Source organism: Anopheles moucheti, chromosome 3 (genome assembly GCF_943734755.1).
Source record: "Anopheles moucheti chromosome 3, idAnoMoucSN_F20_07, whole genome shotgun sequence".
Lineage (NCBI taxonomy): Eukaryota > Metazoa > Arthropoda > Insecta > Diptera > Culicidae > Anopheles > Anopheles moucheti.
Window position 1 is genome coordinate 1,901,900 of NC_069141.1, and position 16,831 is coordinate 1,918,730.

The 16,831-nt window shown below is 41.2% G+C and overlaps 1 protein-coding gene across 1 annotated transcript; it reads left to right on the forward strand.

The window, feature by feature from the left end:
* The first annotated feature begins 8,820 nt into the window (after nt 1–8,820).
* LOC128304990 (myoglobin-like) lies at nt 8,821–9,391 on the forward strand. Its single transcript, XM_053042258.1, has 2 exons — nt 8,821–8,924; nt 8,995–9,391. Exons 1-2 carry the CDS (start codon nt 8,821–8,823, stop codon nt 9,389–9,391), a joined length of 501 nt encoding a protein of 166 aa, XP_052898218.1.
* The last annotated feature ends 7,440 nt before the right edge of the window (nt 9,392–16,831 follow it).

The window sequence follows — 16,831 nt, forward strand, 5'->3', positions numbered from 1 at the left end:
GCTAGTTTATTCACCCGTGTGAAGTGTTCTTTCGACGTCGATAATGATATTGGCGTAGTGGATATTTCTATTTTATTTTTTTCGTCTCTGGAAAATATAACCAAATAAGTTCACGCTAGAAATCTTGTATCCCGTTGTTATATATTAAGAAGATCGGTCGTGTTACTAATTTTCATATTTTTATATCTTAAAGAACCAAATAACCATACATTTCTCTTGGTTTGCTGGCTTTAAAGTTCCTCCTCGAGATGCTTTGGTGTGGTGAAAAAAAAAACACAAACAACATAGGAATTATTTATCACGCCATGCATACGTTGCCAGAAAACTCGACGACGAGCAAAATCTCCTGACCTCATCACGTCTGGTGGTGGACGCTTTTAGCAACATGTTATCTTTCGTGTTTGTTCACCGTCCAAATTGTATCAGTAGTTACCAGTGTACATGTGTTGGAGTTTTGGAACAATTCCAAGCACGACTGCGATACATGGAAATGCTGCGGTACGGTTCTTTAAACCCAGGGGCTGTAGTCGTTACCTTTTGGGTGAAACAGTTCTAAATCCTGATTTTAATTAGAAAATCCCTTCAAAAAGCCCTAATAATCTGCTTTACTATTTTTTTCTATTTTTGTATTCAATTTCTCGCTTCTCTTCAAACAAGTCGCAATATATTACGGAGATTTTATCGCATCAAATCCTCATGAAAAGCCCATACGTGCTGATAGACACTTTTCTTTTTAGGGACAATATTTTTTTTACGTATGTCAAGATTATGTTCTTCCGTATTATGGTGTTATGGCGGCTTCGTCTTCTGCTTCTGAGCGTAACGACCTACTAGGTCTGCCATTACTAGATTTCCCCAAGTAGCACTAGGGGAAGGGGGGGGGGGGGGGGGGGGATGGGCCAGATGGTCCTGATAGATTTTACCTCAGTCCTGTCGTGTGGGACTGGCGCCGCTACCAACTACAGAACCGGGCCGCCCCAAGTTGTGGCGACTATCTCGCTTAAATGCCCTATGCCATTTAGATGTACCCGTAAGTGGTGTATTGAATGGTGACAAAAATATTTAACTTGTAACACATTGGCCAATTTTCTACACGTGCAATGACTATTTTGAAACTGTTGTAGCCTTATAATATCGCTTTAATGAACCTTTGACTAATTTTTCGTTCGTGTAACATGTAACATGTAGAGCACAATGTTTACTTGTCATAGAAATACATCAATGACCATTTTTTACACAAATCCTAAAATTCCCGTTAGCGAAATCCATAGCAGCACTCACGAAAAGCTTGACATCTTAATGTAACGCAGAACCATATAACAAATAGTTCATCATATGTCAATAGCAACAGCTGTACAGCACGCAGGTTCTCGAACAACAACGATGAAACAAAGAAGTAAAACAACATGAGCAAAGCATCAAACTTTGTACAAGCGCGCAAAAAAACATCGAGCCCCATTTCCACACATCGTTGGGTGTGTCAATAAGCGTTAAAATCTTCCGCCAGTCGGAACGCTACTGGCATCGATTCGCCTTTTTGAATGTTTGTTTTTCGGGTACCAGCAAATAAAAAAAACTTTTTGCCCGATCGATCGCTTGCTCACTACCCACCCAAAAACCCATCCTTTACATTGCCGAAACATGTGAGGTTCTCGATCAAAAGCAAATGTCGACTTCAACGATGTTACGATGGGTGCGTTTGTTGGAAAATTCGTTTCCTTTTTTTGGCCGGTTTGCCATTTTTCCAATTCCGATTCCGAATGAAGTGTGGGTACGGTGGGTTGTGCTGGTGGGTTATGCAATGGTGTTGGCGTACCGAATTGTGCCATCGTTACGGTATGTAAATGGAGTTTCATTTCCATCTCGATGTCACTGTGGACCAAACTCGTGTGGAAATGGCTCATCGTGCCAATCGGTAAAGTCAAAAGACTGATTTGTCCTGTCAAGTATCGATCTACTACCGGCGTGTTTCCTGTTGTGAACTCGCATGAGCTGCACATGAACATAATGATTAAAATATACACAGTGTTTTTTTGCAACTGGGCTTTGAAAAGTCTCTTCTATTCAGGCTCGTTGAATGATGCATGGAGGGGGACGATTTGAATATAGATGATTGGATGTATTTCATGCAAGCAGATCTACAGGGCTTTAGCATGAATGGATGATAACATACGAATCTCGTCCCGATTCAATCTATCTTCACTGCGTAACGAATGCTAAAGCGCAGATTTAATGGGTTATTACTTTCTAATATTTGACAGCTGTCAAAACGTAGGTATAAATGAAACATGGCCAGGTTAAGTAAGACTGCATTATGTTTTATAAAAATTTGCCAACATCTAATTTTTACTCCTGAACGATCAAAACATGCACATGGTTTCAAAAATATCGTTAATATTTCTTAACCATTTTCTTAAGACGTTCAATTGCAAGAATAATTTCCGGTAGCAACCAAAACACGGAAATTGTTTTCGTTTGTCCGTACCACCGGAAAGGTAACTAAACTGTCTCGGAACTCTACTCCAGCAAGTAAAGCATTCGAAAACACTATCTTTCCTGGAAATACGATAAAAACGACTAGATCAATTTGTCCCATCTCATCCTTCACAAAGACATGATCTAGAACGAATGAGTACCAAGCACATGTGCACGTTGTGACAGATTAAACGAGAACCGTAAATGGGGAAAATAAAATAAAATTCTCCCATTCTAGTTTCCCACTAGTTCTTGTTACTCGTCGTCTTCATCCACAGCCTACATACTGATGAGCGTTTGAATTGTGATACAGCGCAATGAGCGCAGTCCTTCATGCATCCTTCTGCGGGAAAACTTCAAACCGACCAAATAGAGCCCTCTTTGTTCAGTGAAACGATCACGAACTTTTTTTTTACTTTATTACATCAGTTCCGCTCCCTTTCCGCGTAGATTTAATGGTTCGTAGTGCCGCGTCTGAAGTGGAGAGTGTGTTCATCGTTCGCGTAAAAGATCAGCTGCAATTTGGGCCCATTGGAGACCCCCCCCCCCCACCCCCCTTCTGCCTTTTGTCATCGGATTTACGAGGGTTGGAAATTGGAACTACCATAGCAGTCATGATGGCAGCAATCGTTTCTCGGTAGCTGTGATGGTTATCTACCGTTTTCCGAACCCCATCCTCCTTCCGAGCCGTTCGCATCAGACGCAATTTAGCGCTTCATACCGTCACTGGTAATTACCGTGGCAACATCTAAACGAGCAGCGCATACTTAACGTGTTTTTTTAGGGGCAAAAGAAAATCGATGAAAAGAAAAATCACCAAAAACGATGAAAACTCATCCTTTTCCTCGGCGCCTTGTGGCAATAGTAACATTTTGACTCCCGTGCTAAGATAAACACGCGCCGGAAAGTTTACTTTTCATTCAACATGCTGCTGTGCTGATAGGGAAAAGGTTGTGTTTCATTTCTGCTTTGCTTTGCTCGTGGTTTAAAAAGGTTCACATTGGTTCGTTGCGGTTTGTCAACGTCATTGACTAGGCGCCTCCATTTGACAACGTGACCAGAAACGCTTTTAAAAGTGACTAAGAAATGATACCAATTTTGTATTTTTGTAAAGGTACTTCTAAGGTGAAAAGATCACGATTTCAGCAAAACTTCTGATAACTCATAACAAAATCGTTACTAGGGCTTGTAAGCCTTCCTATTCAAATTATCAGTTGTCCATTTAGAACGACATAATGTAATGAAAAATAAAAAAAAACATAATTGACTTTACAAAAAAGGAAGCTATTTCCTGGTGAATGAATTATCAGCGAAAGATCATATCTTCCAGCTCATGGAATTCGGATACTGCACTCATTAAAAATATCCTTCCCTTTCATAATTCAACGGTTGTGTACAGTACCGCCATGCTTTTAGCAGAGGTAGCTAAATTAGAATTACGATAGCAAAAAAAACACACTCATTTTTTTTCTTTAACCATCTTCTTTCTACGGAAGATAGAGTGAAAGTAATTAAACCGAAAGTACCTAATTTTCACCGAACACCATTGGCGACCAGATTGTCTCGACCTTTTGCACTGGTAGGATAAACCACCTGAATATACCACCTATTTTGCCCCGGTTGGGATGATTGTTTTCCACCCTTTTGCCGGGTTTTGAGTCCGGTGTGCGAAATATGGTCCGAACGTTTCGGAACTCACCTTGCCTGCATGGGCCATTATCGCGATGCTGACCTTTCAAGAAAAGTAGCTCGTAGCATGGGGATTTGGAGTTTTTCTGCACTTTCCCTCAAGGCTGGTGTTTTTCTTTCTCTCGGGATATAATTACGTAAATAGCTTATCCCTTTGCGAAGGCCTTTTCGATGTCATCTCAGGGCGGGAAGTACACCGATTTTGTGCAATATTTGGCAAATAAGAGTGTATTTCCTTGAATAAGGGTGGTAGCAAAAAAGGCTACGGGATAGATGAACCAGGAAATTGAAAGTTTATTATTTTTTTAGCTGGGTCACCAGGTTTGAGTTTCAAGAACAAAAGAGTTTTTGTAATCGATTTATGTGTAGTAGCACTTAAACATTCGAATAAAATAGTTATTTTGCTTTATGAATTACCTTAATAACTTTCTCTAATTATTACAATGACATTTTGAGTAATATACAATTAAAATAAATGGTTCATTCATTAGAAGATAAATTGAACTGAATTATCGGAAATTAAAGAGATACTCGCTGCTCAAATCCATGTGAGATTACGCCAAGTTTTTGTTCAATGAACTCGTCAGTCCTACAGTGCCACAGAACCGTACAACCAATCGTTCAGTGGATTAAATCATCAACATTTTAGCACCACGGGACACAACCAACAGCGCCCAACACCATCACCCCTCCAATGAGTCAATTCTCACTGATTAGCAGTCGTGCTAACGTTTAGCGTCCTTCACACCCTGTACACGTATCGTATTCCAGCCGCACATCAACATGATGAACATGCCACTGTCATGGTGATGACATTTCATCCCGGGAATTAGCTTCCAATTCCCTCGGTTTCATTTCGATTGAACCACCATCAATTATCGTGTTCGGCACAGCGTGTTGCTCCGAAACGCTCGACACCCGATGACATCCTGCTGAGTGCGGCACCGAGCTAGCAACAAACAACAAGCGGCACTATATCTCACACTGAACACACTGCGGGTGGATCATTTTTCGCAATTAGACCAAATGGAAACGGGCTTTGCCGGGCTGGAAAAATGGATCAAATATTATTTGCTCACTTTGTTTTCACACCATTCACCCCGGATGGCCGATTAGGGAGTTTACTGACCATCAACTAAATTACAATTTACTACCTGGTGAAAGGTACACCAGCTCCAACAATACGGTACGGTACGATATCATTTTGTAATATGCACACAGATTCGGTCGGAAGGAACAGCGTCAAAAGGTCAGTAAACTGTCTGCAGACCGAAGAACCTTCGCTTCGTAAATCCTAAATGAGCCTCGCAGGAGTGATCAGTGCCGCACATTACTGCGGTTACTTTATCCCATCGTATTTGGTGCTTTTTATTCTTTACGATAGAATAACAGTCTTCTCTCTGTCCACATGAAGAGCACTAATAAAAAGCATTTCTACTTCTCGCCTTTAAGATTCACAAACGTTCATGCGTGGTAATGCTTCCATTCTATTTACTCTCGCTTGAGTCGAACAGTGGCGCGTTAATGTACGCCCGGAAGAACACTAACGCTAGAAAACCCCTAGCATCCCACAATAACAAGCGAACGACATGTGTTTGGCCTCACTGAACATTAGCTATCCAGTGGAGACAAAAAATAAGACTAGACGATGATGGTAATCTTCAATGCAGAAGCCCACACTGTCCGGAAAGACTGGTTGAGATAAATTTCTGCGGACATTTCAAACCGTCCTAGTAATCCCATTCTCAGGCCACGACTCCATTTCCGGTCCGTCGCGTTAAGGGCTCGTTGGTATACTCAAGTCCACCAGGACACTAAATCCGACAACCGAATGCACGCGTGTTGTAATCTTCAACACGCAACATTATACGCACCAGAGTTACTTCATCGTTGCGTACCTCTGCCTGTACAACTACCCCAAAAAAACCATTCGTGCAATGAATTCAGGCAGCGTACAGCTCGCGAATGTCATCTCTGGCCGCTTACCCATAACATTGGGCCCGGTAAGACCGTAAATGGGAAAACTTATTAGACTGTGACATACTTCCCTTTCGACGATTAGGTTATGTGGGGAGTTTCTTCAACGAAAGAGGTACAGTGGCTCGTACACAACCGATTGTGCGCGTCTTAACAGTGAAGGAACTTCTTCAAGGAAAGAAGAGAGTGTGTATGTGCGGTTTTTCGCTTTCCTTTTGCATACCATTTCTTGCGAGAGCAATTGCGCCAACGATGAAAGTCACAGTGATGGTACAGCGTTAAAGCTTATTTATTCTAGTGAAGGAAGAAAATGACTTTACTTTCTCTTACCAATTGAAGGCGTACTGACGTACACGACTGCACAATGGGCATTTGTGTAATACTTGTGTTTGATATGCATCAGAATTATATGTGTTGATTTTTTTCAAAGACAAACCAACACAAAACTATAGTCAGATTCGATATAAAATTCATAAAATTAATCGAAAGTATTTGATGCCTCTATATCGTATTAGTTTTTATCCGTTAAAAAAAATTGTAATGTTTTCGAGAGAAATTTTGTTATAAAAGATTTTACGTCAAAGTATTAAGAAAAATCTTAAAAATATACTAGTTACTTGATTTTCTATAAGTGTCGTATAATAAGCTTTCTATGGAGAGTTGAATTTTCCTAACGCTGATTGGGCGCCTCCATTTAATTCATATTAAACCTGAAAAAAGGCCTGTTAAAACTAAGACCAACCTGAAAGCGAACATTGCTTATGTTATGACGGATTACCATTTTGCCATTTCCAAAGATACCATTTTGCTCGTTTTTCACTCATATTTAGTGATAAGTATTATTTCATGTGAAAATCATCAGATACCAGGCGTCTCCATGGGCACACGAAACATTTTTATTATATTTTATGTCCAAATATTTCAGGGAGCAATTAATTGAGTGTTGTTGTTATTAGTAATTAGCAATCGGTTGTTATCAGTTATCAGTAAAGCTAGCAAATCATGAAAGTTTCATAGCTTACAAAAAGCGTTTAAATGGAGAGATTTAACAGGTCCATTCGCAGGACCAGAGAACAGAAACACATTACAGAGCTAAACTTTTCATTACTTTCAGAAGCATCAAGGGCTTTGTCAAACTTTATCAATAATGGCATCGAATCAAATACAGACTTCTGATAGGGACTATTATTTGTTCGCACAATTGCCCACTGTGCACTAGTCATAATAAATGATCTACCATTACACGACAACGGACAACTCGTATGTTTCTAGCTGCTGCTGGAATGTTTACTTATCGTTCAGTGGAATAAGAGAAAGAAAAAAACATTAATATTTCCTTCATTTTGCTGTATCGTATCTACTTCCTTTCCCTACCGTTAACGCTATCACGCGCTCCAGATGTAAACTTACACCAGAAATCATTTCATATCACAATACAAATTACATTCATTCTTTGGCACATTTTTCATGTGTCACTATGTAGTTGATTTCTCTCTCTCTCTTTTTCACACACACAACTCTTTTCTTCCCGGCAGCATCTTCATGCTTAACGACATGCCTTTGGGAAGCGCAAGAGTATGCGATCCCTTGGTACGCAAACAAAATTTCATTACTTCATTATGGCGAAAATCGATGCTTAATGTGTCTGCGTTCGCAAAGCTTTAGCAAACTTACTTTTATTGCTACGTCCACTCCACTCCATCCTCAGGAGCCGCGCGAAACAGTTCGGAACAGACAAGGAATGCACTAAGCGAATTTGGTTTGCTAATGGTCAGGGTCATGCTCGTCGACGAGATCAGAAATAGAGGGAAAGATTTATCGGACCGGACAAGCTTGCTGCTTGGGAAGATTGTGAAGTTACGTTGCTATCGGTACTTTGTACCAGGTTGTTTCTACCAACGGTACGGCGCTTCGGGTTGAGATCACGTAAGTACGCTAAATATCACTTTGAGTGCTTACGTGACCGTAATTCTGATTTCCGATCTTCCACGCGCATACCGATGCCGAACTCGATAAGGCGCACGTCGGCATTAATGGTAACCGTGCATAGTACTGGTTCTGGTTGCTAGCTATTTTTCCCCTCAAATTCCTTCTCGTCATTCCACACGTAATGCTCCACACGGACTTACGCATCAGGACCTAAAAATCCTTCCACAGACAGCATCCGACCGTGTGTCGCTCTGGATCGGAAATTGATTAACAACCGAGTAGTAAAGCCAGGTAACATATTTTACTCTTCCCAACCCACCCGAGTGCGTAAGCGCCCAAGTGGAATCCACTATTCTTCTTGCGGAATAAAATGCGATAAAATGTGGCTCTTCTTTGTGGTTGGGTCGTGCGTCTCCAGTAGGTGAACGAACCCACCCGAAAATTTCCTATCGATAAAATCGATCGTGACCAGCCTTCGAAAACAGGTGTTCCGAAGCCGCTTAATCCAACGTAAGCTCACCAAACCAGCTACTTATTAAACGCTAACAAATTGAGCCGTCACGGAAACAAAGGTGTGCTTATCGAATCCGCCGACTACTTTAGGGATATTCGCTCCGTGTTTGCTTTGTTTTCCACATCTCAGTAAGCGGCGCCTTGCCGAGCTGTCAGTGCACATGTCAAAAGTAGCTTCTTCGAATGGAAACATCTCGGTATTCTAGTAGACGATGACTTGCGGGCATGACGATAGCGATGGATTCGACTGGACTGTCTGCCTCGGAGAAAATTACCCTCTTCAGTGCGTGGGGCTTAATTCGCAAGGATTTAGACGTGCATGGGCGAAATATGCTGCTGCTGTAAGTTTATCGGATTGGGATTTTAATTTTATCCATTAAGCAAATCATTATCATTAACCTGATTCTGCAGATTGTTTCACAAGTATCCACACTACGTTTCGTACTTCGATTTTACCGACGATCCGACCGCCCAATCGCTCGTGGACAATAAATCTCTTTTCGCCCAATCGATACACGTCATCAAAGCGTTCGGATCGCTCATCGAGTATGGTCTCAAGGATCCGGCCCTGTTTAATGAGACGCTGAAAAAGATTACGCGCCAGCACGAGCAACGCAATGTCTACTCCAAGGATGTTCTAATCATCGGAGAAGTTTTGCTGGACTATATCGCCCAGGTGCTCGGACGTCAAGTGTCCGATTCGTTGCCCGATGCTTTCCGGAAGCTGTTTGCAACTATCGCTAGCAGGTTCCCTCCAATACCGGACATCGATGATGACGTAAATGATGCGAACGTTACGAAAACTTAAGATTCACCGTTGCGTCAATACCCTCCTTTCCAACAGTAAGCTAAACTTTTTCTTGAATTCTTGAGTAAATTTCAACCGTTTGGCACAATCGCTCAGACGCCCCCAAGGGCCAATAGTTAGATTCCGTGCCAATTCATCTTTTCTGATGCCCCCAACAATAGCAGTGACTTCGCAATTCCACGAACGATGAGAATTCATTAGCTTCCCGAGCAAGTACCGCCGTGCTGTAAGATGGACGATGCGGAAGATGAAATCAGGGAAAGCCGATTTTGGTGAATCCGCTTCAAAATGCTAACGAGCCAATTTAGCGCCGTGGGCAGATTGTAATTCTTCGCGCTCGATGAAAATTAAAATATGAACCGCCCTTATCAAACACTTGTTTCGTGGAAAATAAAATCGATGCTCGGAAGGTGCTGCGTGGAAGATTGCCAACGCAGAGCGATACGGAAGACTTTAGTATGGTGTGGAAACAATATAAAGTCATCAAGTGCTCAATGATGCATGCTTCCAGGCGTAAATTTTATGAAATCTAGAATGTTGCCTAAAGTAATGCAAACTGTCGAACAAAATTACCTCACTTTGCTATTTTTCGTCAGGTTTAGTTTCTTTTGCGCAGATTTTTGTATCTACATTAACCGAAGAAGCTAATAAAACTTTAAGAATCAAAAATTTCCTTTTTACATCAACAATTGAATTAAAATCTAGATGTGGCTATGTATAAACCCAAAAGCAAAAAAAATGGCCAACAAAAAATGAAATCTTTTCTAAAGAATCGTCCCAGTAGAACAATGTGAAAGATTGCAACATTCCATAATTCCAACGGAAGGGAAGAAAACATTCCAGATGAACTGTTTCGCCAGACCCAATTAAAGTTGGAAGCAGGCACTCACTCAGTGTTTCCACCCGGTTGTGGTATGCTGAACTGACCTACTGGAAAGTATTACCTCACCCAAAGGAATGGCAAGAAAACAAACTAATAATGAGAAGGAAAACAACTTGTCGTAACAAGAACGAAACAAAAAAAAAGCAGAAAAAGGATTTCCTGCAGGGAAACTTTTGTGTGATGGAAGCAAAATGCTCTCCTTCTGCTTCTCCCTTCCGTTACAACGTCTGCAGATTTACACTCGTTCCTGATTTTTTTCCATTTCCTTTTTTGCTTGTGTCTTCTTGTGCGTTTGCTTGACGATATTTGATGCGTTGAACGATGATTTATGCCTTAATTGGGGTCTTTGCGTGGTCTGGAAAGCAATTTATCAGAGCGCCCGCATTTTCCCGAACGAACGCCAATTTCCCGCGCCCTGTCGGAGATTCGATTTCACAGGAAGCTGCGATACACATTGCACGTACAAATACTATATGTGTGTCTGTGTGACGTGCACACCATACGTGGATGTGAGCGATTTTATGTGTGATCTCTTCACTAGATGACACCGTGCGTGGGTTAATGAACTTTGCCAGACACGTTTTTGTGTTGAATTGCTGTGGTTTAGGTGGTGGCAATTCGGAAGTGATTGGAATTTCAATTAGTGGACGCGCGTTATCACGTTGGTAATGGCAGGTTTCGGGGAAATTCCACTTTCGAAATGGAATTGTGCTTTCGACAGGCTTAAGTGGTGCGGTTTTGAACATCATCATGAACATCAATAAATTAATTGTGGTTAGAATGTTGAGCAGCTACTGAATTTACAGAAGTCAATCACATTCGCAAAAGAGTTCAAATTGATTCGAATGTTCAAATGTTGCTCAAAAAAATATGAAATTATTTAAACAATCTCACATACGTACAAAATGAAAATAGCAAACAAACTGCAATGCAGTAAGGACCTACTGAAACGAAGATCATGATCGTATATGCAAAGCTTTGTTTCATTTAATTACAGGAATTATTCATTCCTGTCATTGTTCATTATCAACAGCGCGTCAATCTAATCATTCAATTGTTACAATTGCTCAACAATATCCCCAATACAAGATTAATCAATCTGGCAACAAACTTTGCAAAAGCTAAGATAATGAAAACAACCTATCGTAAATTTGAATCTCTTACGTCAACATTTTAACCAAACCCATCCAAAAGTCCGATAAAACTTGTCGAAACCGCTTGTGTCATCGTAAGTTGTCTTGGGCAGAATATGTCACCGCATTCTTCAACCACTCCAAGTGAAATGAACGCCCCGGGACAAAACTTCACTTCTAGCGAGGTGTAAAAACTTAAAACCGGAAAACCACCCATTCACACTCCCGACCACGTTCAACAACGCTTGGTGAGGAAAAGTTTCTTGCCGCTAGCTTTTTTACACCCAATCTAACCGTTCTTCACGACCACACTCATCAAGAGAATAGGGTTTGGCCGCAGAAAAAAAAACACCCTCAGAAAGTGGGCAATCATGACGTTGGATTGTCGTTGTTGGTCACCTTAAAAGGGTGAATGACAAAAGTTTATGTTTTTCCTACCACTTTGCTCTTGCGTCACACACTCACACACACAAACTATTACACCAACGACGACACTATGCGATAGAAATAATCCCTTTTTTGTCTTGTCCACTTTTTCTTTTCACCAGTCGACAAAAAATGAGATAAAATTTAACATAATTTTCCGCATGACACATCCACCGCCATGCTGTGGTTGTGCAACTTAGCATAAAAACGCATCTTTTCCGTGGCATCTTTGCATCGGTCGGAAATGGTTCCCTAGGGAAAGGAACGCGACACCAGGCAGATTTTGAAGCTGGCTTGAAGATGTGCTTCCGCCTTCATTTTCTGTCACTTTCAATAGCGCTTAATTACTTATGCAAACAGAATCCTTCCAACAGATCGGCTCATTTTCCATGCTCCGGTACGTAAAGCGCACGATTGGCCCAAGAAGTTTTCCCTGCACGGTGTGCTGCTGTTCCATTCGGACCGGGTACACGCGAGATGTCTTTACTCATCATGCCGAGCGGTCGGTGGGACGGTTTGGTAAAGTTCGTTAACGCTCGAACGCCTTGCCGAAATTTGCCTTCGAAGCTTTAAATTTCGGCACGTTTCAAGCGTGATAGGCGTGGGATTGGAATGTACGGGGTGGAAGATAGAGAAATTCCCATCCAAATAACTTCCCCGAACTGGCACGAATGGTAAGCCTCTTGCATACCGGTAGCATAAGCGCGCTAGATGGTTGTTATGGTTACTTTTACAGCTGCGGCTTTGCATCGGACCAAACTCAATGAGCTATAAATTTGTCTCGAGGCTTTGTAGAATGATATTGGAACGCCTTTTTGGAGAGCGTTTTTTTCTCATTTTGTTTGTGAAATAAGGACTCGCTGCAAGCGAAAAAAAAAGATATGAGATATTTAGACATTATTGAAAAGTAAAATGGGAAGCCATAGAAAGAGATACATCCTGAGAAAAACAAGGAAATTTTAGGTTTCAATATAACATTATTTGCATAAAATTTACAGTAATTTGAAAGATGGTCATGTTTAACTTCGTTCTCTGGAGCCTAGCATTATAGGATGTTAATCAATTTGTCCTGTCTCAAAGAAACTGATTATAAAAACTAAAACATGTGTTAATAGTTCACTTTAGGCACATTGTTAAGCACAATTTGAATTCTTTTACATGGGAATTGCATGCATTCAGGCGTCAAAGTTTTTAATTTGTTTATTTGTAAAATAAATTAATGTAGTTAAAGAAAGCTATTGGCAAAACGTCTAAAATATAAAAATGCATTAGATATTACTGTTTTCTATAGTTTTTTTTTTACATGTTCATACTCGATTACTACGTTAGCTTCATTATACCAAGCAATACGTAAAAAATCGTTTTGTTGAAAATAGGAAATTTGCCGGTTGTTTTAGAACATTAATAATTTCTTAAATAATCTTAATAATCTTTCTTAAATAATTATTGTATTATCCAGAATCCTAAATGTACATTTTACACAGCCTCAAGTGTTTTAACGTTAAACGAATTCAATACAATTAAACTTTTACAATCAAATTAATTTATAGACCATTATTTCACATGAAAAAAGCTGTTTTCTCTTCAAATTGCGCCTAACAAATTTGCTATTAGATCCCACACGTCAATCAATTCACCCTGCTGGAATAGCAATATTTTCCGATCGGGAATCCATTAACCCTCAGTAGAGCAAATCTACCCAAGGGTCACTTTTATTTATTGCCTTTTTTACTTCAAAATCATTTCTCTCCGCAACACCCCCCGAAGACATCTTACTATCCAAAACGCGTTATCAGCCCATGGATTGATAATCAACCATGTTGCCTTGTAACGCCGTTCGTAACGCAACGTTCATGTACGGCCGTTTTCCCTAAAATCGGCACCCTCCAGCCAGCCTACACACTTTGTAGATTATAACAACAAAAAAGCACAGACACACACGCGCGAACCCCGTCGGTCCCCAAACGCCAATCCGGAAAAGTGCGCAAACAAGATAATTAATCTTATTTCCAATTTGCGTTACGTTTTCTGTCGGGCATCGGAAGAGAAAACAAAAACGAAACGAACGAAGGGAAGCATAATTTCAATGGAGATGTTAAAAATATCACAAACGCACCAACACATGAACGGTTTAATATCAGTGCAAATAGGCACCGCCCAATGCCGATGCGTCTATGTCCGGTGCGTGAATTCGACATCGTAAATCTTAATTGTTGTAATGACAGCTAACAGTGCCCGAGGGGGCGAAAGAGAACGGAAAGATATGGTAATTTGGTTCCATTCGTTTTGGATATAGTCCGTGTCCTCGAACAGATTCTAGAAGCTCGTTAATTCCGCTGAAAGAGAGAGTCATCTGCACGAAGTTTTCCAGCAAAGTCTGAACAGAAAATGACTTCCATTCAGCCAGTGCCTAACGCCGTACACCTTAAGCTGTTGCTAGTCTTTTTGTTTCGTATTTTCGCCAGATAAGCGAGCGATAAGACAGCCAACCTATCAGCCAACCAGAGCTGTAGTCAATGAGATCCCGGAATGGAATAAAAACAGTACGCAATGGTCAGTTAATGCTTCGTCGCTAATCATTGTACTTCTTGCACACGTATACGAAGGCAATGACGCACCCACGCCTAGAATCGAAACGAAATCCACACCCTCTAACCACCGCAGAACATCAGCAAAGCGAACCAAAATCAAATCTCATTCTCGGCGCGCCTCACCACCATGCCCACGCCCGGGAAAATGACGTCGGGAAAAAATCTAATTCCATTCTCATAATGTTTTATCGCTTCATTTTCCCTGCGAATCTCGGCCACGAATCCGTAGTACACGATTTAGCATGAGAATGCGAAGCGACGTGAAAGTTCTTTCCACAGCAGATAAGCTCTTGGCAGTAATCTTTGCGGCGCAGTGATGCACACGAATGGATTTGAAGGTGCCGAACCAGTTCAGGATAATCTACGGCCAGACGGTAATATTAATTGAATTTTCCAACTTTCGTCATACATTTCAGAGGAAACAGAGCAAGTGGAAAATGCCATACGAGACAATGATAACTTGTCCTAGATCGTTTACTTACTTTTGCGATGGGTGGACTCGCTGCAAGCCACATATTCTATTGAATGGAAATGCAATGGTTCTTTGTTGTCTCAAATGTACTCTCTCACACACACATACCTCCGATGGTGGCCTGCTAACGACAGATAGGTCAGACTCGGCTGCTGGCTTACACGGACATGAACCCACGATCACGGGCGCAATGTTTTATGCGTCTCGTACACATCTTCATTCTTTTTCCTTTAAAAAAAGCAGATGAAAAACGTGAATGAAATTGCTCGAAATCGGCGCCAAAGGAAAGTGTGCAAATTATCTACCAACAAAAACGAAGGTTAGTTTTTCGTGCAGGAAAATGCATCGAACCAACTGGAGCGACACCATTTGAACAATTGTGGGCTTGCACTTTAGCAAACGGATTACACAAAAAACTCTGCTCCTGACAAGTTTGCGATACGGCTGCTCGGAATGCGAAATAGAGCTGTCACAGACTGTCGCGCAGCGTTTGCACCACTGATGGAATGCTACTTTGTCCACGGTGACTTCATTCGTTTGCGAACTTGTTGTTGTCGTTGTTTGGTGTGTCAAAGCACGTTCGACCTGGCGAACTAGCGTCGGTTGGCTGGAAAGCTAAGCAGCAAGCTGTGTTGCCATGACGATCGGGAAAGAGCGTCCATTGCATATTTGTTTCTTTATTCCTCCGTAACTCATCTTCGTAATGGGCTGCGTGCTGCTGGATGCGCGAGTTCGTTGTGCTTGTGCCATTTTGTATGATTAACGTTAATGTCTCCGATGCATGGAGGTAAAATATGTTTAAATTCTCAGCAATCGAATCCTTTAGGGTTCCAAAGCGCCGGAAGGTAGATACTGTAATTTTTATTGTTATTTGCCCTACTAGGTTGGAAGGATCTCTTCGTACTGAGGAAACTGGTTTAACCGATTTGTGTTAAAATTGATTGTTAATATCAAGTATAACGTAAAACCTACAACTTCCAGCAAAATTATTTTTTGGGAGGAGTACATAATCCTGCACAGACAGGATCAATCCAACAATCAATATCGACAATCAGGATCATTAAGACAAATCAATCCGCTCGTTTTCATAATATGCGTCTTCATAATATGCGTGTTCTCATGCGACTTAACATAGCCAATCACAGGAAAGATCAATGAATTCATAATACACAAGACATGTAATTAGTCAGCTTCAAACGTTGATGTACTTGATACCTACCCTATTCACATTATTACATGGAATGTTAAGCTGAAGATGAAGATACGCTTAAGCTCTCCAATTTCTGAAGGTCTTTCATCTATTGCAATACCACCGAATGAAAATCCCATTCACAAGCGAGATTACGTAACGCAACCCAAACACTAATTACACTTCACTAGCATCTGAGATGGAATTAGTGTAGTGCCATCACTCCTCGCGCTGTGGTGCTTTTCTCATCCTGTTAGTACAAATTTTCAATTATAATCCTCCCATCCATCATGTTCTAACCCTAGCGAACATGTGCCGTAAATGCCACAGCTTGAGCCCCAGTTTTGACTCGCTTCTAATTCGCATCACATTGTTCCACGGTCACATCCAGTGCAGCTCCAAAAGTTCTCAAAAAAAAAAAACATCCCACACAAAAACACGCTTAACGAACTTTCCAACTCGAGCACTTGCATCCGTGAGCCAACCAAAAGGGAGTGGTCTGAAAGCTCCAACAAGGATACTTCTTCTTATTATCAAACCCATCAACAGTATCTTTACATTTAACGGAAAAAGGAGGAACCTTTTCCAGCCCTGATGCAAGTGGGAAACGCTTTCAAAATGCAATTCATTACATAACACTTGCAGGCACTCTCGCCGGTAAACTACTCCTGGGAGATGTTTCAGTTCCGAACGTCCCAAACGCATACGGGTGCTTCGGTTTACTGCACGTGTTGTTACCGTTGGTA